Below are 22,346 nucleotides of genomic sequence, written 5' to 3' on the forward strand. Positions count from 1 at the left end.
ATGTAGTTTTGCAGTTTGAACTCAGGTTGCAGCAACTGAAGTAAGTAGAGGCCAAGCACAATTATCATAATAATCACTGAAATCTCAGGATAAGATCATCTTTTCCCAGCAGTCTTTTAATATTTAAGTAGTTGTTAATTTGTTGTTATTGTCAGTTCTTCTTTTAAAGCGTCCTGATTGTTTATATGACATAGTGGTTTGAGTGTTGAACTACGGCTCTGGAGACTAAGGTTTGTTTCCTAGCTTGGCCATTAAACCCACTGGATAATCTTGGGCAAGTCACACTTTCTCAGCCTCAGGGGAAGGCAATGGCAAACTTTCTCTAAACAAGTATTTCCAAGAAAACCTGATAACAGGGTCACCTTAAGTTTGGTGTAAGTCAGAAATGACTTGAAGGTACACAACACACAAAATAGTTCAACATTTGAATTTGGACTCAGGTCTCTTTTTTTTATGTGTTGCTTTATTGCTTGTTTGCAGATTTTAGTATTGTAGAAAGGCGTTTGCCAATTGGGTGGTATGTAGAGACAAGAAATCAAATAAGTACAGAAGTATTACCCTGAAGTAACAACAAAGAAGAAAATGTTCTTAGTTAAGTGGGACAATCCTTGTCCCAATATTTAACACTCCAAATTTAGTCCAAATTTACTTACTCCTACACTCCGTTAACAAATCCTTTGACAAATAAGCTCTTTTTAAATAGTCTTTTTATGCTGCCCAACTTCCATCCCTTTCTTTCCATATCCTCTGTCTAGCTCAAGGTTTTTAAGCAGCATGTACACTGGAAAGACAGTGAAGGAGGGCTGGAGAAACACAAGACTCTCTCACTTTGTACTTATTTATAGCTAAAAAAAGGTACAAAAATAATAAAAAATAATAAAAAATGTTATTTAAGAATAACATTTACTCCTAACACTGTGAAACATACCCAGTTAATGGCATTGCTGTGGGCACCCACACATGGCACCATGGTATGCAAACACCTTTATGGCAGATCTGGAATAACACTTTCTTACCACACGCTTCATCATCATAATTATCATCATTTCTATCCTTCCTTTTTCCCAGATTGCAACTCAAGCAGCAGATGACGATTAAAAACATTGTTGAAAAATCTACAGAATACAAAAGTTAAAACACAAACAATCAGAATTTTTTTTAAAACCAGTTTAAAACATATATTAAAGCACACACATAGCCATTAGCAATATCCAGCGTGTGCTTATGAAATTCATTCTGGACCTTTAGTTCAGAGACATTTATCTTTCTTATATGGCACACTGTCAGGCATTTGCTTGCACCAGGTGATGTTTTATAGGTCTTAATTTAATTTTAAGACAGCAATGATGAAATGTTTTCCTAACATGGTAAAGAACAGTGCCAGGGTTCTTATATACATGTGACTTTTGAGAGGCAGTTGCCTCAGGAGAATTCATACTTGGGAGCCAACTGGGGCCTGCTTTAAGTAAATACAGACAGAATGTGCATTGCTCACAAATTCCACCTTACAGAGTTTTTCAGTGTGCAAAAGAAGCAGATGGCTGCCATGTGTGGGGCATTTAAAGTTAGGTGTGCAAAATCCATTCTCAGCTTTGTTACATATGCTGACAAACTGTACAGAAATCCAACACTGGCATTGTGAGTTTTGCTAGATAGAAAGAAAACTTGGCCATCCTGTTGTTGTAAGTGTACTTTTTTGAAGGGATTTCCAGCAAACAATTATTCTGCAAGTTTGCAGATAAATCAACACACATTACATTTTGTTAACAGATCAGATAATTCTGTTAGGACAATTGGCACAATAGGCATCTACTTTGGCTAATCACTTTTTTTTAGTTTATATAACTGTTTCATATTTGGAAAATATTTTTATTTAAATTGATTTGCTTACATGTAAATTTCATGGGATGCATCTACACTGTAGAAATAATGCTGTTTGATACCACTTTAAGTGCTGTAGCTCCATCCTTTGGAATCCTGGGGTTTGTCACTTTACAAGGCCTTTAGCCTTCTCTGTCAAAGAGGGCCGGTGCCTCACAAAACTACAGATCCCAGAGTTGCCTGAGGTCACCCAGTGGGTTTCCATTGCCAAGCAGTGATTGCAACCCTAGTGTCCAAAGTCCCAGTCCAACACGCAAAAGGCTACACCATTTTGGCTGTCAAAGTTAGAAATAGTCCATTGCATATCCCCCTCAGCAATCCTTCATCTATCTCTTAACTATTTTATGAGATTTACAATGCTTATGATGAGTCTAGAAATAGATTGTTTCTGACTTATACTAATCCTAAGGGTTTTTCCATCCCTATCACAGAGTTTTCTTAGCAAATTTCTTCAGTGGGGGTTTGCCATAGCCATCCTCAGAGGCTGAGAGAGTGTGATTTGTCCAAGCTCACCCAGTGGGTTTCCATGCCCAAACCAGGATTTGAACCCTGGCCTCCAGAGTCATAGTCCAACACTCAAACCGTTATGCCAAATCTAGCTCATGCTAATATTAGTACAACCCACCCTGGTATGTAAAGTTCAAGTATACGTTCAAGCACAGCTCAAATCAAATATTTATATTTATTTAGTAGATTGACATCCTGCCCACTTTCCCATCACAGGGTTCTCCGATGATCTACTGTGCAATGAACTGTTCACACACAAAGCTGCGTAGTTTCCTCTAAATAGCTGCAGCATGTATCCTCAGACCAGAAGATTAAATAAAATAAAATAAAATAAATAAAAGATAAAATATAAAGATAGAATTGATAATGTAGAAGACAAATGTAAATCAAGTAGATTTATATTAATTATATTAATTAATTTACATTAATTGTGTTTATGCCTTTTGAAAATGTATTTTAAAAAATAATTTAAAAATTAAATTAAATTATCTGTGGACTGTGAGAAATGCCTTTTACCATACTAAATGGCTTATGTCATATATATATATATATATATATATAAAATATTTATAGCATTGAATATGTGGTGAAAGGAAAAGAAATTATAGACATCATGTGACAGCATGTAGAAGACATCAGGCAAATTGATGCACAGATAATACTTCCTTTTGCTGCAGATGTTCCAGCATCTTTTGGTGGAGCTATTCACATTACTTCTTAGAAAATATTCCTTTATTTCCTGCAATATATATCCTCTTATCTTTCACACAGTTTCCCACTTGTTTTAGATGTCTCAAAGTGGGAGTAGTTAGTGGATACTCATGTATGATGACTCTGTGGTTGCACTACTATCAATATTGTGCACCCTTCCCTCTCAATCATCATGACTCCCAAGCTGTATGATGCTTTAATTTGTTGTTGTTCCTGTTGTTATGTGCCTTCAAGTAGTTTCTGATTTAGGGTGAACCTAAGCCGAATCTATCTAAAGGTTTTCTTGGCAAGTTTCTTCCGTGGGTGTTTGCCATTGCCATCTTCTGAAGCTGAGAGAGTGTGACTTTCCAAGGTCACTCAGAGGGTTTTTAGTGTCGGAACGGGTATTTGAACCCTGGTCTCCAGAGCCATAGTCCAATGTGTAGCCCAAGAACCAGCCCTCAGCCACCTCTCTGTGACTTTGACATCAAATTAATATCAAAAGAGGCATTTTAGGCAAGCAGCATAAAGGGGGATCTCCAGTGCTGGAAACTAGCCACACCATACTTGGGCATTTGGTGGGCTCAGCATGCAGGAAGCCGAAAGAACTTATCCGGAATTTCTCAGTCGTAATCCCTTCATGGAAGAGGGTGCTAGAAAAACTGGACATACAACTTGTTTACTGACCTCAGACAAAGGAAGTCCCCTTTGGAGATTGGGACATCTTTCACCTGGGAACATTCACACCAATCGTCCAGTCACTACTATTGCATAGTGCACCAACTCTTCCCCACTTAACCACCCATTGTCTTGCCCTTAGGAACCATTTCTGGGTATAAATATGGGTGACCAGGCACTAGCAATTTGGTCTAGTCTGAGATCAAACAGAATTTCTGTCCGATCTCAACTCAGCACTTCAGTATGCCGGCCACCCCACTTGCTTCTGTGGCTAATGAGCCGTCTTCATTCCAGTATCCCAGCAATTGGAGCTACGCTTCAGGATTGGTACAGTATTACCTCTTAGCAACCCTGTTGCCAATCTGGTGACTTTCACATCAAAATGGGTACTTTTCAGAGCCTTTGGTGTGATTTTGGTGATTGGTTTTGAGAGGTGAAATAAGTATTTGGTGAGATAAGGGGGGGATTTGGTGAGTTTTGGCCAAACGTTTGGGGAATTATCTTCGAGGCTTGTTGGCAACACTGCAACTTGCTACCATTTGCCACATTTGTCTCTTGTGCGTGTGAGTGAGGAAGTGCGTTTGTGTGATCATTGATTTCCTTTTTAAATACAACTACAGTTGCCCTCTGTTTTCGTGGACTTGGAATCCGTGTCCCTCACCCTTTCATGGGCAGCAAACAGAGGGGGACAAAATGGGGTGGGTGCCCCCGTGCATGCCCACCATTTAAGCTTGAATATTGGCAATTTTTGGTTTTTGCAAGAGGGGGTTCGGAATGGATCCCACACGAAAACGGAGGGGCGACTGTACTTTAATTTGAAACTGCCTCTGGAGTTCTCTGGGTCTGGAATGATTAAACATTAGGTGAGGTCCCTGCTTTTTGTACCAATGGATGAGGGACACGGATTGCTGCTCCCCACTGAGCTAAACTAATTTCTTCATTGAATGCAATTTGTGGGTGCCCCTTCAGGACCCTTGCAATTCAGGTAACAAATACGTAAACCACTACAGCATACTGGCTTCCTGATATAATTCTTGTTTCAAACAAAAACGAACTTTCTGTTAAACTTTATTGATGCACTGACTCCACAATTAGAGGGGAAGGAAAAGTGAGTCTGCTTTAGTTTACTCACCCTCATCACTCTATTTTCCATAGCAGAAAAGGGCATGGGAAGCCGATGAGAAGGAGCTAGGTTCTCTTGGATGACAAGACTCCCCCTCCCCTTTCTGTAGCTGTTCCTCTGTCCTTGGAAATTAAAAGGGATTAGAATCCCCCCCCCCCCCATCTCCAAATCTGTTGAGGAACCCATTTCTCTCTTCTTGGGTGATGATCCTGTGGATGTGCCACTATCCCCTTTGGTTTAATCCCATATTATAATCCTAGATTATAATTATTATCCCGGATAATCCCTGGTTATAATGTTTGCAATTGCTAGTACCACAGGCTGAGGTAGGCTTTCATGGAGACTTTAGTATTCTGCGGGTTACATTACTATGCAGAAATCAGCTGTTCTTTTGGCAGCATCACCATATGCGTAGATGTGCTTTTGTGGGGCTGGCTATGTGCTCAGGGATAGCTTTGCAGTTCCAAGATTTTTGCTTTCAATGCTTCATGTAAAGTCTAGGTAATTAAAGAAGATGGACCTATCATGGCCTGATTCTATGCAATCATTAAAAGTACAGTTTTCTTTCTGGCAACCCGAGGTTCTGAAGGTCAGATTGCAAGCCAGGAAATTAATCCTTGTCTGGAACTTGCTGTCTCAGAACATTCCTTCCCAGTGCTTCACTCTAAAGCTGGACCTACCGTAATACTACCATCAGTTCTTTGATCTCTCAACAATGGCATATAGCATCTTACTGGCACTTAAAGGATAGCCCAGTAGGGAATGTTCTAAATATCAAGAGAGAATCCCACACTAATTAAAAAGAAACTATGAACGATGATGTATAGGAGATCTTGACTCCCTATTAGAAGCCAGATGATCAATCAACTAATTTTATATAATTGGTTGGCTGCCCAAATTGGCTTCCTTGTGGTATGCAAAGCACACAAACAAATCACCAGCTTCTTCATCACTGAGCTTTGGCACCTCCTGTCCAGTGCCAGTTTGTCTGGTCCAAGTCTCTTTGTGCTTCAAGGTGTGTCCAGTTGCCACATTTGATGGCTCCTCCTTCTCACCTATTGCTCTGCTCCTCCTCGGGGAGGTGGCCTACAATAAATTTAGTAAGATCCTGGAAAGAAACCAGTTCCAAGTGGCTTCAGCATCAGTCCAGGGTGACTCTGCTTCAGCAGGTAAGAATTGGGGAGTCATTCTTTCAGGAGCTGAGATGATAGGGAATGGGGATCTAGGCATTTTTTTTCCCCGAACGGAAATTTGGAATGCCTTTGAGAATGAAATTTAGGACTCATTTCTTAAAGGGCCACCTCCTTTTCACATTGTCATAAGTAACAACCTCTTCTTTTCCCTGGAAGGATCTGCTCTCAGTTTGTGGCATAGTGAGGTCTTGAATCATGGGGAGAGTAGTATTTTATATGTCGGGCAAGACTAGGGGAGCTTTTGGTACCTTGCATACTTATTATCTGGCCAGAAGCTGTACAAGGCTGGAGGTTAATGGAAGAGGGCTGCTCTTCTGGGATAGCATCTTAACCATCAACCTGTTGTTCTTGAATCCCTCTGAAGTTCCTTTTGTCCTCCTTCCCTCCAGCAAGAAGATCCTGGAAGCTGGACTATACTATTGACTGGTGGGATCTAAGCCTGGAAAACACAAGTCCACTCCCTTTTTAAAACATGTTTGTAATGATTTTCCATTCTCAGAGTAGAATAATGGTTGTGAGTGAAACTACTCTACTGGTGTAATGAGTAACATTTTCTCATCTGTTTTTTTGTGCAGGTTTTGGGCTTTGTGGCTGTGTTTTAGAAAAGCTTATTCATGACGTTTCACCTGAAGATGTCAGCTACAGATGCTGGTGAAACGTCAGGAATAAACTCTTCCAGAACACGGCCACATAACTCAAAACCCCCACAAAAAGCTATGGATTCTGGCCATGAAAGCCTTTGACTTCACATTTTTGCATCACTTTTTAAAAATACAGTGGTCTCTTGGTATCCACTGGAGTTTGGTTCCATAACCCACTGTGGATACCAAAATCTGTGGATACTCAAGTCTCATGATATAAAATGGCATAGTAAAATAAGGTCCCTTATATAAAATGGAAACATCAAGGTTTGCTTTTTGGATTTTTTTTTAAATATGCATTTTCAAGATTATTGAATTTGTGAATGCAGAATCCATGGCGGGCCAGCTGTACTTGTAAAGGGGATTTTAAAATCATTTTGACATAACTTTATCAAGTTTAGTGCCATTCTTTTATCAGTTCTAAATCCCTCTCAAAGTAATGAAAAGTAACAAAAAAGTGACAAGAAATGTAACAGAGGATGGTGTGGTCAGTTTCTCTCCCTGTGCTACCTCTCACAATGTGAGATGTGTGCACTGCAATGATATTGTGCTGTAATACAGTTATTACAGCTTAATTAGTATGAGTAAAGCAGTTTTGAACAGGACAACCTGAAACAACTGAGTAGTGTGATAAGTGGGGGATACTGTGTGTGATGAAATTTGGGCAGTGATGGGTGTAATGATGTTGTGCTGTAATAGTGTTATTGTGTGTGTGTGTGTGTGTGTGTGTATAGTATGTATTGAACACTGAGCTAAAGCATTTCTTTCACCCTCCCTGACAATCGCCTGGTACATACTGGCAAGAAGTGGTGTCCAGGTGGCAATTCTAGGGTTAGGGACCATGCACCAACCGCACGGTCCCTAACCCTAACACGTCATGGCGTTGTTGTAATGGCGGCCTCCCGTCCATAGATGTCGCTGTGTGTCGCTTACATCACGAATGCACCATTGGTGCACTCGTGACGTCCATGCAATATCCAAAGAAGAACCCATTGTTTCTGGGGTTTTTTGGGGGCAGTTTGGGCTGCTGCGGCATCCCTCCAGGATGCCCTTTTGGGACGGTTTGTTTCACGCCTATGTTACATAAATCTGTGGTTATGTGAAATGAGTATAGCCTCTGAAATGGAGTTATGTAGATAATATTAGGGTAATTAGCATGCAAGCAACTTCAGTTGGCAATTAAGTGGATAAGAGATCCCTGCATTGAAGTGGATTGTTGACATCATACTGGCTAACTTCCAGGATAGCTGACTTGCCCTATATAGGGCAGATACTGATTTTCCTTAGATAGTGCAGCCATTCATGCACCCTTCAGATATGGTTGGGTACAATTTGTATCACTTCTGCCTAGATGATGGGGATTATGGGAGATGGGGATTATGGGAGATGGGGATTATGGGACCATCTTGAGGGGAGAGAAGCAGGCAAGAAACAACAGGCCTCTGCCTGCCAAGAAGAAGAGCCCTCCCCCGACCTCCACCTTGAGGGGAGAGAAGCAGAGTGTTTTTTTTTTGTTACAGTACTTGCTTTGTTGTATATGCATATGTATGCTGTAAACCGCTTTGATCATAGGAAAAGCGGTATACAAATAAAACATATTATTATTATTATTATTATGTAGTCCAGCCACAGGATGGGAGAGGTTGGGGCAGTGCATATCTGGCCATAAAGCTGCTGCATTGAACATGACAAGGAGCATGAAGGTGTGAACATGGTGTGACCAGCTTTGATAGGTGTCTATTGACAGTAATTAATTAAAATAATTTAACATTTAGGTTGGAAATTTTCTAATAAAAAGATAACATAATTACATTTCTTTTTCATCTAAACTGTATTTAGTTAAACTGGTACTACAGAATTAATTTAATTCCAGAATTAAGTTATTAATTAGTTAAATTACAGACAATGAAGAGCCAACAGGTTTTAATTTCCCAGATAGTTCTTTACCCAAGACCCAATACTCTTGGATTTTTGTAAAGAGTGGTTCTTCTTTTTTCTTAGTCCCTTGAAGTTAGAGAATTAATATTTCAGTTACAAAATCCAAACCTCTTGTTTTAGTTCATGATAGATTGCTTCTATACTGTGTGCCTTTGTGTCATTTCCATCTTATGATGACCCTAAAGCAAACCTATTATGGGGATTTCTTGGCAAGTTTCTTTTGAGGGGTTTGCCATTGCCATCCTCTGAGGCCGAGAGGATGACTTTCCCAAGGTCACCCAGTTGGTTTACATGGATAGTTTAATTACTCCCAAAATTAAAAGTTTTTAAGCCAATATGTAAGGAAGGCTGCTTGGAAAGGGATGATACTTGCATACAGATGGTATTCCTGTATCCTGATTTTACATGGGACATCACACAGAGTCTCTTCATCTGTCCCAAGAAACTGAATTTTCAAGGTCTGAACCCTGGGACTTTCACTGGGAGTCACATGAAGATTGTTAAGCTAAATAATGAAAATTATAAGTATATGAGGTTATAAAGGTCTGAGAAAGAGAAGAATGGATAAGACATTGGTAGATGTGGATGAGACATGGGGTTTTCAAAAATCCATACATCTGGTTAATTCTTCCCTTGAAATATCAGTGTAATTAATTTTATTATTATTATTATTATTATTATTATTATTATTATTATTATTATTATTATTTGCTTAATGATTTCAAAAATGCATTAGCTTTCTTCTACTAATGTTCCTATTTCTGGATGTTCAGTGGGACAAATTGGTTAGGATATGGCCCTCAGTTGCTAAAAATATTTCTTTTCTGTGCAGGTAGCCATTAAAGTCATGAGTCCTACACTGAATACAAGAATCCATGTATTGGTGCTTCTACTGCTGGGAGGGATCTGTGTTAGTAGTGAAGGTAAGTTTCAGCACCATACTGTAAAATGCTTACTTCAAAATAATGTGGCTTTTTAAAAGATAGTAAGCTACACCCATCTTGAGAGTGCAGAGAGTTTAGCTGTTAGCTTGTTCAGTTGGAAGCTAATAATTCACAGTCCTTTTAAGCTGCCATAGTCTAATCATTGGGGCTGTAGACTAGAATTTACCAAATTGATTAATCATATTAATCTGGAACAGCCACAAAATCACAACTACAAAAAGTAAATAAACTGACTCTTTGGGAGGACTGCTTTGAAAAATGTGTGTGCCAGTTTAATGTTAGCTAAGAAAGGCTGGAGCTTACAATAACTATGACGGGAGAAGAATGAGTAAGAAAGGACTGTGTGTGTGTTGTGTGCTTTCAAGTCATTTCCAACTTATGGTGACCCCTAAGGTGACCCTAACATGGGGTTTTCTTGCCAAGATTTGTTTAGAGGATATTTACCAATGCCTTCCTCTGAGGCTGAGAGTATGTGAATTGCCCAATGTTACTCAGTAGGTTCCATGGCTAAGCTGGGAACGGAACCCTTGTCTCCAGTGTCATAGTCCAACACTCAAACCACTACGCCATGTTGCTTTCATTTAATTCAGGGATGGATAACTGCATGTGGGGGTTAGGGATCCATTTTCACTCTCATGGGCTCCTAGAGTCCACACCACCATCTTTAAATGCACCAGAAGTAATATTGTGTCATCACTGGTCAGCATTTTTGATTATTTTCTGGCATTTAGGGTTGTATTTAGGGGATTGGAGGAGTTCTGCAGGTGAGAGAGGTAAAATACTACATTTGTGGCTAATGTTGGCATTCTCTCCAACAGTTTTGATTTGTTTAATCCTTTGTTGTCCCACTTTTCCAGTTGCTTTAAAAATGTCCTAGTTTCTTTCTCTTCCTTCTACTTCTCCCCTTCAACCTCAGCTAACTTCAGTGGCTGCAAAATGAGTTCCAATTGCAAAAATAGTTTACATTCAGTTAACTCAGCAGCAGGGATAGGAAAGAGGGTAGTGGAATCTAGGCAAAAGCAAACTGCTGCAGCCCCTCCTAACCTGTGTGTTTGTCCTTATTAATAACTTGCCCCATCTTGACCATGCTCTGATGTTGTTTGGTCAAACACACGTGTCCAATTTTAATGTGTCCCAATCTGTGGAACACTGAGGATCTGTGCTGGCCTCTCCCCCCCCTTTCTTTTTTTTTGGGGGGGGGCATTTTCAGGCAAAAAAAAAATCACCAAAATTGGTCTTATTTTTAAAAAAGTGAGGGATTTGTGGGACTTTGGAGGTTTCCAAGGAGGTTTGGGATACCACATGTAACCCACCAGCCACACACTTCCCACTGCTGATTTAATGGAAACATGTATGTGGGGTAGTGGTTTGAACACTGAACTCGAGATCAGGATTTGAATCCTTGTTCTGCCATGGGAACCCACTGAGTGACCTTAGGGAAATCACATTCTCACAGCCTCCAAAGAAGGCAAAGGCAAACTGCCTCTGACCACATATGTCATTGGTTCATTGGAAATGACTTGAAGGAACACAACAGCAATAATCCCCAATCTTCTCTTACCTGTGGGGGTGAGAGATCAAGAAGATGGAAGATGCTGCGTTATCTAGATCTTTGTAGTAGTTTTGTTGTGTGCCTTCAAGTAGTTTCTGACTTACGGCGACTCTAAGCCGAACCTACCGTAGGATTTTCTTGGCAAGATTGGTTCAGAGACGGTTTACTATTGCCTTCCCCTGAGGCTGAGAGCATGTGGCACACAGAAGGTCACCCAGTGGGTTTCATGGCTGAGCTGGGAATCAGACTCTGGTCTCCAGAGTCGTACTCTAACATTCAAACCATTATGCTATGCTGGCTCTCTAAACTTTTCCATAACAAAGTACAATACAATCCTATTCCATTCTCATTCTTTCTCTTTCCATCTTTCTCACAGACCCCTGGTGCTATGACAAACCAAGTTGTGGTAAGTTAATCATTCCTTGGTTCCACCCATGGCCTCAAGCATACCGCCCAAGTGGGAAGCAAAGGCTGTTATCACTAGTACGATAATGAGAAATCATTGGGGCACAAAAAGAGTAGTAACTTTCTCTAATGAGGTTTTGAGGGAACTTTCAGCCATATATAACTTCATCAAAAATTCCTACTTCAGCATGACTATTGGCAAGTTTGTACTTGGGGAGGTTATAAGCTTTGTTGGCAAGGTCTTCTTCCTGCAGCCCAGATCTGTTGTAAGAAAAATAAGAAAGGAACATGCTATGGATTGAATTTCTAAAGCCCAGAGGAATTGAAACCTTATAAAACTTTGTGATTCCCCACTCTGGAAGGTAAGAGATTGCATACAGTTTGTGCATTCTTGGCACATGAGAAGACTGTGTGAGATATTCCCACCAAAGTCACGCAGCATCCAGAATCAAAATATATCATTTATTTGGGGGAAAGGAAAGGTGGGGATAAGTCAAAGAATGCATCAAATTACATGTAAAAACTTGCAAATACACTTTAAAAAGCCCTACTCTTATGCATCTGGGACTAGTAGAATGTGGTTCCTTGGTGAAGATGACTAATCGTGAGAGGACACTCTGTTTCTAATGTAAGTGGTATGGCTATCCTATCAGAAAATTATTTAGAGGTTGCTTTCACCATCTTAGCAAGTCTGAACATACTGTATAATAAAAAGGAACCATCATTCTAAATGAGTTACTGTTAAAAGGGGGTTAACCTAAGAAAGTGTTTGAGAGCAAAAGGCAAGATGCCTGTCTGTTGTAGATTTTGAAAAAAGAATTCTCATTGCAGATGCTCTAGTGGAAAATATTGCACATCCTTTCCTTCTGCTTCCCCAGGCCCAAAGATGTGGTCATACCTCGGCAACTGCAGTGGTGAGAAGCAGTCTCCCATCAATATTGTAACCAAGAAAACCATATCTGATGACTGCCTGGGTCCTATTAATTTTGTTGGTTATGAAGACCGCAAGAGGCCACAGCTCCTTAAGAACACAGGGCATTACCGTAAGTATAGATGAATGAGCAGCTGCACATTAAGATGCAAGGCACTGGGATGGGGGGGGGGGGGCTCTTTAATGTGGAATTGTGGCAGGAGGACCAATCTTCGCAGGTGGCATTATTTTACTGGCTTGGTAAATAAGAGACATGCTGCAAAGTAAGCATGGGGGTAAAGCATAATCTTTTTGCCATGAACACTACTCAGATTTGCATAAGAATATGCTAGTACCACTCCTGTTCCTTCAGTTCCCTTTCATGATGTCATTTTCTAGAGAAGCAGGAAGCAGAAGAGTGCACTGAAGATGACTCGAATTTCTTTGGGGAATTGCAAAGACAACTCCTACACCATCACTCTCCTTGGCCTATTACAGCCCTTTGCTTTGCTCCTTAGGAGAAGTGAACCACAAATGACCAAGATGATTCTAATCTGCATAATTCTACTCCTTCATTTGCATAAACCTATCCTGGGTTCCATTTCTTAGTCATGTTAGCATGTGCATCTGTGGTGTGTGTGAGACAGAACATTGTGAACTATGACATATACACAAATTCTTGTCTCTGATTTATATCATCTTGTAGAATGGTCAGGGTGCTAAATTAACAACTGGTCTGTTTCAAAGTATATGCATAGCCTAAAATGCAGATGATGGTATATATCAGCAGGAGTTTGACTCTATTGTGTTAGACAATATGGCTGTTAAAAAATGAATTGTTGATAATTCAGGACTTTGTGACCAAGAGCCTTTCCCAGCCTTAGCCAATGTACTTATACTGATGGCCAGGGACGTAGGCCGGGTTTTTGGGAAGGGGGGGGGGGTCCAAACTAAGTGCTACCATTATAATGGGGCTTGAGTGCAGTGGTGCAGCACCATTCATTTTTCTAATGGAAGTGGGGGGGGGGTCCGGACCCTAAGAACCTCCCCCTTGGCTACGTCCCTGTGATGGCCTAGGATGGGAACAAGATTTATCCTTCTTCCCTGGCAACAGCAACTGGATGAGTTCTGTAGATCGATCTTGTAGCATCTTTGAGACTAACTGAAAGAAAGAAGTTGGCAGTATGAGCTTTTGTAGACTTCAGTCTACTTTCTCAGATGCTTTTGGATGAGTACGGATTGTCTTCAGGATTGTGTCTCAGCACCATCTGGCTGCCATTACACAGCTAAGGAAAAAGGAAGTTTTGCCTTTGCTCTCCCAGACAAGGATGAAGGTTGTTCCTGACTGTATAAAGCAGACTATAGAACCAGATGCCTTCCAGTCAATAAAGGGGGGAGCTGTTCAGCAGTTGTTGTGCTGCCTTGGCAAAAGCACTGAGCATTGAATATGCTGGCTACTTTCATGCACAAAATCCTCAAACAGCATTTATACTGTTTTGTCTGGGAGTGATGTCAAGTATAAGTCAGGCATAGCATGCGAGTATGTTATAACATTTCCTAAACAGCTATTTAGGAATGCAAGTCTTTCTCTTTGTCTTATCCCATCATTGGCCAACGTGTTTGGAAATCAAAGCTGGATAAGGGGTGTTTGGGTAAGTGATGGATGAAGGAAAAGTTGAGTACCAGTTCACTGTTCTGCCAATTCTTTCTTCTAAATCATGCAACTTTTTAGATTTTTGGTGGGCACCTGTCTTTCCAAAAATCTAGTTTGATCTTATGCCACACGACTTGGCTGACCTTTGAATCTGCTCTTAAGAGTGGCCCAATCCATGATGCTGTACATAATGCTCTGTGTCTGCCCTTTTGGGGTGCATCAAATGTTTTGCTTTGGATTCTTTGCAGCTGAAGTAGAAATGAAGAAAGGAGCTACCATCTCTGGTCCAGGCCTTCCAGCAACATACTCCTTGAAGTCCTTCCACCTTCACTGGGGTACCTACAATCTTAGAGGCTCGGAGCATGCAATTGATGGACTGCACCAAGCCATGGAGGTGAGCCAGCCAGAGAACAGGGGGAAGCAGGGAATGCTAGAGTATGGGAGATGAGTGGACATGCTAGGAGAGTACTGCTGTTTCTTTTTTTAAGGTGTTTTAAAAAAAGCTTGGAGAGTTACTTAAAAAAACAACTGCTGGGTTATTGTGCCAAGCCCCAAAATATAGTTTATTACTATTTTAGTGACAATATTTAACAACATACTCTATGATATCTAAGATGTTTACATTGTAAATTACTTTTTTTTAAAAAATCTAGAAAATTACAGTATAAGGCTAAGCTATTGGCCTGTGATACAAAATGGCTGTAACAGTAAGGCCATAAAAGTTGCATTGCAAAAGGGGTAAAGTTTTCCCTCCTTATGTTACAACTACATTGTCATTTGTTGCAGATATCACGATGGCCAAAAAGACAAACAAATGGCTCCTTGAATAGACCAAGCATGAACTGTACCTGGAAGCCGAGATAAATAAATTGAGGCTGTTGTACTTTGGCCACATCATGAGAATGCATGAATCATTGGGGGAAAAAACCAAACAATTATGCTAGGAAAGATAGAAGGCAGCAGAAAGAGAGGAAGACCACATGCAAGATGACTAATTTAATCAGGGAACACATAGGCCTTAATGTAGAGGACCTGAGCAGAGCAGTAGAGGGCAGGGGGTCTTGGAGATCTCTCATACACAGGTTCACCTGTGAGCTGGGGTTGACTTGAGAGTAGTTAACAACAGCGGGGTGGGCCTTGGCTTTTAAAAATCATGGTGTTTAAACATCCCTGACCCAGCCATGGTGGTCCCAATCCATAATAAATCCATGTATGTAAAGCACAGGGATGCGGTGGCTTAGTGGTTAAGATGCCAATTCTGATGATCAGAAGATCGGAAGGTTGGCAGTTCAAGGCCCAAGTGTTGCATGATGAGGTGAGTCCTGTCACTAGACCCAGCTTCTGCCAACCTGGCAGTTTGAAAGCATGCAGGTAGATAAATAGGTACCACTTCGGTGGGGAGGTAACACCATTTGGTGCTGTCATGCTGGCCACATGACCAACAGGGGGAGTCGTCAGACAGCGATGGCTTTTCAGTGTCATAACAGAGATAAGCACCACTGCCCACAGTCGGTTACAACTAGACATTATTGTCAAGGGATTACCTTTATCTTTATGTAATGCACACACTACATGTTTAATGTATTGAGTTGTTTAGCCCAAAATAATTAAGTTAAACCAGCAGTCAGTCCCCATGGCAGGTACAGGGGACAATTCCCTGCCCCTTGGACTTTCTGTGTGATGCACAGGCTGCTAAAATTGCAAACAAAGAAACAAAATTTGTTAACAATTTTGGTTCAGGAAAAATGGTGTTTTAAAATGTTAGCTCTGAAAAAGAGGATATGTCTGGGAAAAGGCACAGAAAGCCTTTTTCAAGCTGAGGTGAAACAATGGATAGGTGATTTCCAGGGGGAAGATACAATTTTTTGAATGCTATGGGTAGCCATATTACATCTCATGTAACAAACTCACTAAAGTTAGGAAAGAAAACATTTCAAGATGAATTATTCTACTCTAGTCCTGAGTCCACTGAACTGGTTTGCTGTTTGAAGAATATTTGTTACCAGAGGTTACATTAAACAGTGGCATCCTCCAGCTTGAAATAGAGTAGCTGTATTTTAATTTCAGTCAACTCCAAGCTCCTAAATTCTTGTGTCCCAATTCAAAATGCCAGTTGCTGCATTTTCTCACAAATGTAATGCACCCTTCAGAGCACTAGGCCCCTATTCTGAGGTTAAATTGACCATTTGGGAGGAAAATATCTCCCTGGTCACATAACTGCCAGTGATTATCACCTAACTATCTTTCAGTGTTATCATAGAATCATAGAATCATAGAGTTAGAAGCGACTGCAAGGGCCATCCAGTCCAACCCCCTGCCATGCAGGAAATCTAAATCAAAGCATCCCCGACAGATGGCCATCCAGTGGCATCACTAGGGTTAGTCTTACCGGGTCCAGTAACTCATGGTATCAACCCCCGCCCACTGCCATTGACTTCCTCCCATACCACACCATACAGAAGCCTTAATAATATTTTTTGTACTAACGTTACTCCTTAATTGTAATTCTCGTATATCACTGAATAGAATAGTAATAGTTGTGACATAAACGACTAGTCACATTAAAAGTATAAGTATACCCTTATATCACAGTATCATACACACAGCCTAAATGTATTTACATGTACACAGGTTTATGCAGTTAATGTGAAAAGTTGGTAAACTATGGTGTTTTAAAAGAAAATGTAAAAGGAATAATTTTATTTTTTTAAAAAAATTAAATTATATTTTAAAAAATCCTGAGGCCTTTCTTTCCTCCCACTGAGTCTTGCCCCACTCATGGCATCTCTTTCACTGAGCCCCAGAGTTTTAAAGTGATGCTACAGCCTGTTTCTGCCAAAGGGCAGATGTTTGAGAAACAGTGGTGCTACCCCTCCTTAGATATCATCCAGTGCATCCTGCACTCCTTCCGTCCCTCTAGTAGCATTCTTAATAGTGAGTAATCCTTTACTTAGCAGCCACCACATATTTGGCCCTTATAACAGTGGGTTCAATGAGCTTTACCGTTGATTGAGGAGGCAAACCTCAGTCTCCCACAACCCAAGATGATTCCTGCTGACTCAGACTTCACTAAATTCTTCTCTTCCTCCTCCACAAACAATAATTGATTCCTAAACAGTTGGATACAAACTGAATCACTAGCCCCCAAATTCCACTCAGTAACATCTGGTAGACTGGTGAGAAGCAAAGAATAATAATTATAGCTTATTCATGTATGCCTCTTTTCTTAAAAACAGGAACTTAAGGTAGCTTAGAAAAACTACAATAAAGAAAGATAAGACTAAAGGTCACTCTAGTCCAGCACCACTCTTCCCAGAGTAGCCAGGTAGACAGATGATCCATGCTGACCACTCACAAAGGGTAATTTTTATCATTTTCCGGTTGCATTATACTCTAATTGTACTATTGCACTTCACTCTGAGTAATCTTGCTATTGCATTACGCAGACATAATTTAAAAACCCTGTTTATTTTCATTCATTTCCTCCCCCCCTCCCCATCTTCTTGCATCAGCTCCACATAGTTCATACAAAAAACAACTTGACTATGGAAGAAGCAAGAGAGGACCCAGAAGGAATTGCTGTCTTGGCATTCTTCATAAAGGTGACGTAAACAGAATGACCTGGAAAGGCCAAATGGAAAATAACCAGGGACAAATTGGGACTGATTCAAGAGCCCCAGTATCTCCTGGATCATCTAGAGTTGTAAGAGATCCCTTTACCCAGGCTGACCTCAAAACTCCAACTTTTAGAAATCCTGTCCATCACCCTGCCTTTGTTCCCCCAATTCTTTCCTTGCTGCATTGAGTTACTGGGCCCCAGGATGACACCTATAAATGTGGTTTTATGGGATGTTTTGTTTGGTATGCATGGTCTGACTCCAATGCAGGCTTGAGAGCCAGCCAGAGACAGGTTTAATAGCTATAGTAAGTACATTTCTGTACTGCTTACTAATGTACTAAGAGGTTTACAAAGTGTAAGCTTACTGCCCCCAACAGTCTGGGTACTCATTTTAGCGAACTATGGAAGGATGCCAGGGTCAATTTAGAGCCCCTGACTGGTACTGAACTCACAACTTTGTGATTTCTGAGTGAGACAGGCATTTAAGCACTGCACCACCAGGGCTCCTTTAATAACAAGAATAGATTTGTGTAAGGATATAATAAACTCTAATATTATGTTCGTTAGGCTCTCCAATATAATAAATAGTTTATAGTATATAGTATATATAGTAGGCAGTTCTCTTCTTCCGCAAATCCAAAACTCTTGTCTCTCTCTGCTCTACACTCTGTCAGTGCCAAGTTCAAACCCAAATCCAAACCCTGTCCAAATCTTCTCACACACACATTCCTGCTCTTGATACTATCTGATCACCTGCATCCCCCTTTACAGCACTTCCTGAGCTGTGTTTAGCTGCCTCGATGCCAAGTCTTCCTGGCCCCTTTTTCCCAAGGGACCTATCCTCAAAATGGATGTGAGAAAGAAAGAGAGATTTTAGAGGAAATAATTTCTGAAATAAAGGTTTCTTCCCTTCATTTCACCCTAGAAATCCAATGAGACTCCCATCATCAACGCTTGGAAAACTCTAGCCGACCTCATGAAAGCAATCCCAGAGAAAGGTGAGCCCTATTCTCAGTTTCCTGGAAAATGAAGTGATGTCTTATTCATCTCTTTCACCTTTCTTCTCTTTCCTCAGGGGACTCTCTGAAACTGGATGGAGAATTCTCTCTGGGGGGATTATTGAGTATGTCAGATCTAAGCTCCTATTACCGCTACTATGGCTCTCTCACTACTCCTAACTGCAATGAGGCTGTGATTTGGACTGTCTACTCTGAGCCAATTGAGGTGTCTCCCCAAACGGTGAGTGGGTACCATCAATCTCTCCTTTGAGGAGGAGGTAATGGCTGCTAGACAGAATGTTTTAGTTCTGTTAATAAAGAACAGAGATTGGTTCTTTGAAAGCAGATGTGAGTCACAGGACTGATATCAAAAACAGCTCTACACTCATGTTTCACACACCCATCTCCACATGTGCTGATCAATTTCCCACGCTTGGGAAGATACAAGGGCCCAAAGCATTCTGATTTTCAGGTCCTGGTGAAACTGACTCTTAGAACCTTATTGCACACATTATTTTCCCCATTATGGGAACTGGAAGGGGATGCTTGGGGACGTACACAACTGGGAAAAAACAGATTTTACCACACAGCAAATCGTCCACAAAATGGACCTGTTCTGTTCCCCGGCGCCAAGCTGTCCCCATTCAGTGCTGAAGAGCATTAAATGCTTGAGTTGAAAGTCTTCCATCCGAGCAAAATGGCATCCCTCAGCACTGAATGGGGATGGCTTGACACCGGGGAACAGAACAGGGCCATTTTGTGGACGATTTGCTGTGCGATAAAATCTGTTTTTCCCCAGTTGCGCATGGCCCCGAGCGTCCCCTTCCAGTTCCCATAATGGGGAAAATAATGTGTGCGATAAGGTCCTTAGTCTGATGAAACCTGAAGTGAATTGGCCAGTGTCCATGTTAATGAAGGGTTGCCCCCAAAAGAAAGAACCAATGATCAGAAAGACCATAGATGGAGAGCATAACTGTAACACATTCAATACAGACAAGCCATGGTCATATTCTGGGAGCATCAACAAAAGTCATAAGGAAGCTGTTACCCCAAAGCTGACAAGTGTTTACCCTCAAAAGGGAACAATAATGTGGAGGCTGGGAGCCAGAGTTTTTCACAGCCAGACTTGAAGACCTCCCAATGTCAGAACTTACCTATAGGGCTTGGTGGAACTTGATTTGTCTGAAGTCAGTTGACAAAATGTTCTGTCAGGTAGTTGGGCAGCTTTCTAGAGACCATGCTTGAGAAACACACTAATCTGCAAGGCTTGTGACAGAAACAAAATCTTGAGTGGCACACAAGGCAAAATGATGGACCCTGAGTGTTAAGAGCCTTGGTTGAAGACACTTCATTTTCAGTGCCTCACACAATTTTAGGAGATTATCACATGGAGGCTTACTGTCCTTAAAACATGGCTAGATTGTCTCTAAAGCACAAGGGTATGCTCACCGGTTGCGTTTGTCTCCCATGATGAAATCGTCATGGAGGCATCCTGTCATTAAAGCGTCCGTAGAGCCGCCATTTCTCTGCATAATGGAAGTTCCCGTTATGCAGAGAAATGGCAGCTCCGCAAATAATGATGGAATGCCTCCATGATGATTTCATAATGGGAAACAAGCGCGACCAGCAATTACCCTCTTGCACTTTAGAGACGATCTAGCCATGTTTTAAAGACGGTAAGTCTTTGTGTGATAATCTCCTTAGTTCACTTGCTGCTCATTTTGCCTATGGAACTCAAAGAACCACATACATATCCTATAGAGTGAGATAAAAAAAGCGCTCTAAGGGAATAATGTGCAGGATGTTCATCCCTTGAATACTTCACAGACTTTTTGCATCTGTTCTCCATACTTTGGATATCCCTGTAGGGTATTTTTACTGTCTTTTTGTTGGTCCAGGCTTGGCAATGGCCAGCAAAACCTCTAGGACAGCATTTTGCAATCTGTTTTAGATCAGTAGTTCCCAAACTTTGGTCCTCCAGGTGTTTTGGACTTCAACACCTGGAAGCTTCAGCCAGCTTGGTGAACAGTCAAGAATTCTGGGAGCTGAGATCCAAAACATCTTGAGGACCAATGTTTGGGAACCACTGTTTTAGACTGTGCCTGTTTTTGCAGCTGTTCTTGGAAGGTTTCCATGACCAAAGGCAACCTTTGGGATTTCTAACACTAGAGTTTAACCAAAAAATTAAGCATGATTCCTTTTTATTGTACAAATTTCTTGGTTTTGTGAGTCTGGCTAACTTTTGTTACTTCCATTTTTCTCTCTCCTTTCCTGCATTTCCTACCATGCCCCATCTGTGGTTTCCCTCCTCCCTTTCAGCTGAAGAAATTCACAAATTCACTTTATTTCTCCAACATAAAAGAAGGCAGGCTGATGCAGAAGAATTATCGTCCTTTGCAGCCATTGAACAACCGAAGAGTCCAGCATTTCAAGGAAAAGAAATATGTACACCATTATCCAGAACACTGCTCTGCCCCAAAGAAGTTTTGAACCAACAGGGGTATGTGTATGTGTGGGTGAGGGCACACATGTCCACGGTGGTATGGCAACTGATTCCTTCCTGCTGCTTGGATTACCCAAGGAAATATTGAGTTGCCTCCTTCCCAATTCAATTTCAATCATGTCAATCTATGCTTTTCATGGGGGGCTCTCTCAGACTCATGGAAGAAAGACATTTCGTCAGCATGGAGTAAAACAACACTAATAACACATAAACACAGTTTTCCCCTTTAATTTAACATTTGTTCTGCCTTTACATTTGGTATCTATAAACTCTCTGGATTTTATTCAAAAAGTAAGTGTATTGAATTGCTTTAAAGAAATTAAATGCAGAAGATTTTGTGAAGCTGGTCATGGATTAGTCCTCTGTTGCACCTCTCACCAACAAGGGAATAGTTCCATACCTTCCAACATTTCACACATGAAAACTGAGACACATAAGACCAAATAACATCAAAGTGGTGTTCATGTGGCAAAAGATATTAATGAGGAAGAATACACAAGCTAGGAGAGGCTGCAGCAGTTTGCTTCTGCCTCAGCCACTTGGGATGGGCAAGACTTTGCCCCTCCTCTCCCCATGTTTCTTTCTCTGGAGATGCAAACTATGGAATTGATTGCTGACTACTTTTGGACTTTGAACTCAGTTTGCAGAAATTAAAGTAAGCTGAGGACAAAGGTGGTAAGTGGAAGGAAGAGAAAGAAATGGGGCCATTTTAAAAGCAGCTGAAAAAGTGGGATAACAGTGGTGTAACTGGAATTGTCCCTGCCAAATCAGGACAGTTGGAGGGTCTGTACTTCTTGAATTCCACCCATACCGACAAAGATAACTTATTCTTTATTTATTTTTATATACACAGACACATATGTACAAACACAGTGTCAGCACTAAAACTAACTAGATAGAATGACTTCTTGTTCTGCTTGTCTAAAGCACAGTGGACAGCTTTGTTGGGTCTGGGAGCCACATTTCTTTCCTGGGACTTTCTAAGGGCTGCACTGACTGCCAAAAATAAAAACAAAGCAAAGCAATAAAATAAAATAAAATAAAATAAAATAGGAAGTATACAGAAGTCTCTTCTTTCTGATTTTGAAAAGTGTGTACTTTGGATGTTAA

General features: G+C 40.9%; 1 protein-coding gene across 1 annotated transcript; it reads left to right on the forward strand.

The window, feature by feature from the left end:
* The first annotated feature begins 6,018 nt into the window (after positions 1–6,018).
* Positions 6,019–21,720, forward strand: LOC121934935 (carbonic anhydrase 4-like). Its single transcript, XM_042475893.1, has 9 exons — positions 6,019–6,048; positions 9,484–9,574; positions 11,524–11,553; positions 12,431–12,595; positions 14,365–14,510; positions 17,629–17,718; positions 18,661–18,733; positions 18,811–18,974; positions 21,053–21,720. The coding sequence occupies exons 2-9, from the start codon at positions 9,499–9,501 to the stop codon at positions 21,221–21,223; spliced, it is 915 nt and encodes a 304-aa protein (XP_042331827.1). The 5' UTR covers positions 6,019–6,048; positions 9,484–9,498; the 3' UTR covers positions 21,224–21,720.
* Positions 21,721–22,346: the final 626 nt, after the last annotated feature.

This window comes from Sceloporus undulatus, chromosome 6 (assembly GCF_019175285.1).
Source record: "Sceloporus undulatus isolate JIND9_A2432 ecotype Alabama chromosome 6, SceUnd_v1.1, whole genome shotgun sequence".
NCBI lineage: Eukaryota > Metazoa > Chordata > Lepidosauria > Squamata > Phrynosomatidae > Sceloporus > Sceloporus undulatus.

What these genes read in the sequence shown, in the direction of transcription:
- LOC121934935 (XM_042475893.1), top strand. Translation starts at nt 9,499, where the DNA reads ATGAGTCCTACACTGAATACAAGAATCCATGTATTGGTGCTTCTACTG. An exon ending in CTATGACAAACCAAGTTGTG is followed by an intron (nt 11,554 to 12,430) that starts GTAAGTTAATCA and finishes CTGCTTCCCCAG; the next exon opens with GCCCAAAGATGTGGTCATAC. An exon ending in GACTGCACCAAGCCATGGAG is followed by an intron (nt 14,511 to 17,628) that starts GTGAGCCAGCCA and finishes TTCTTGCATCAG; the next exon opens with CTCCACATAGTTCATACAAA.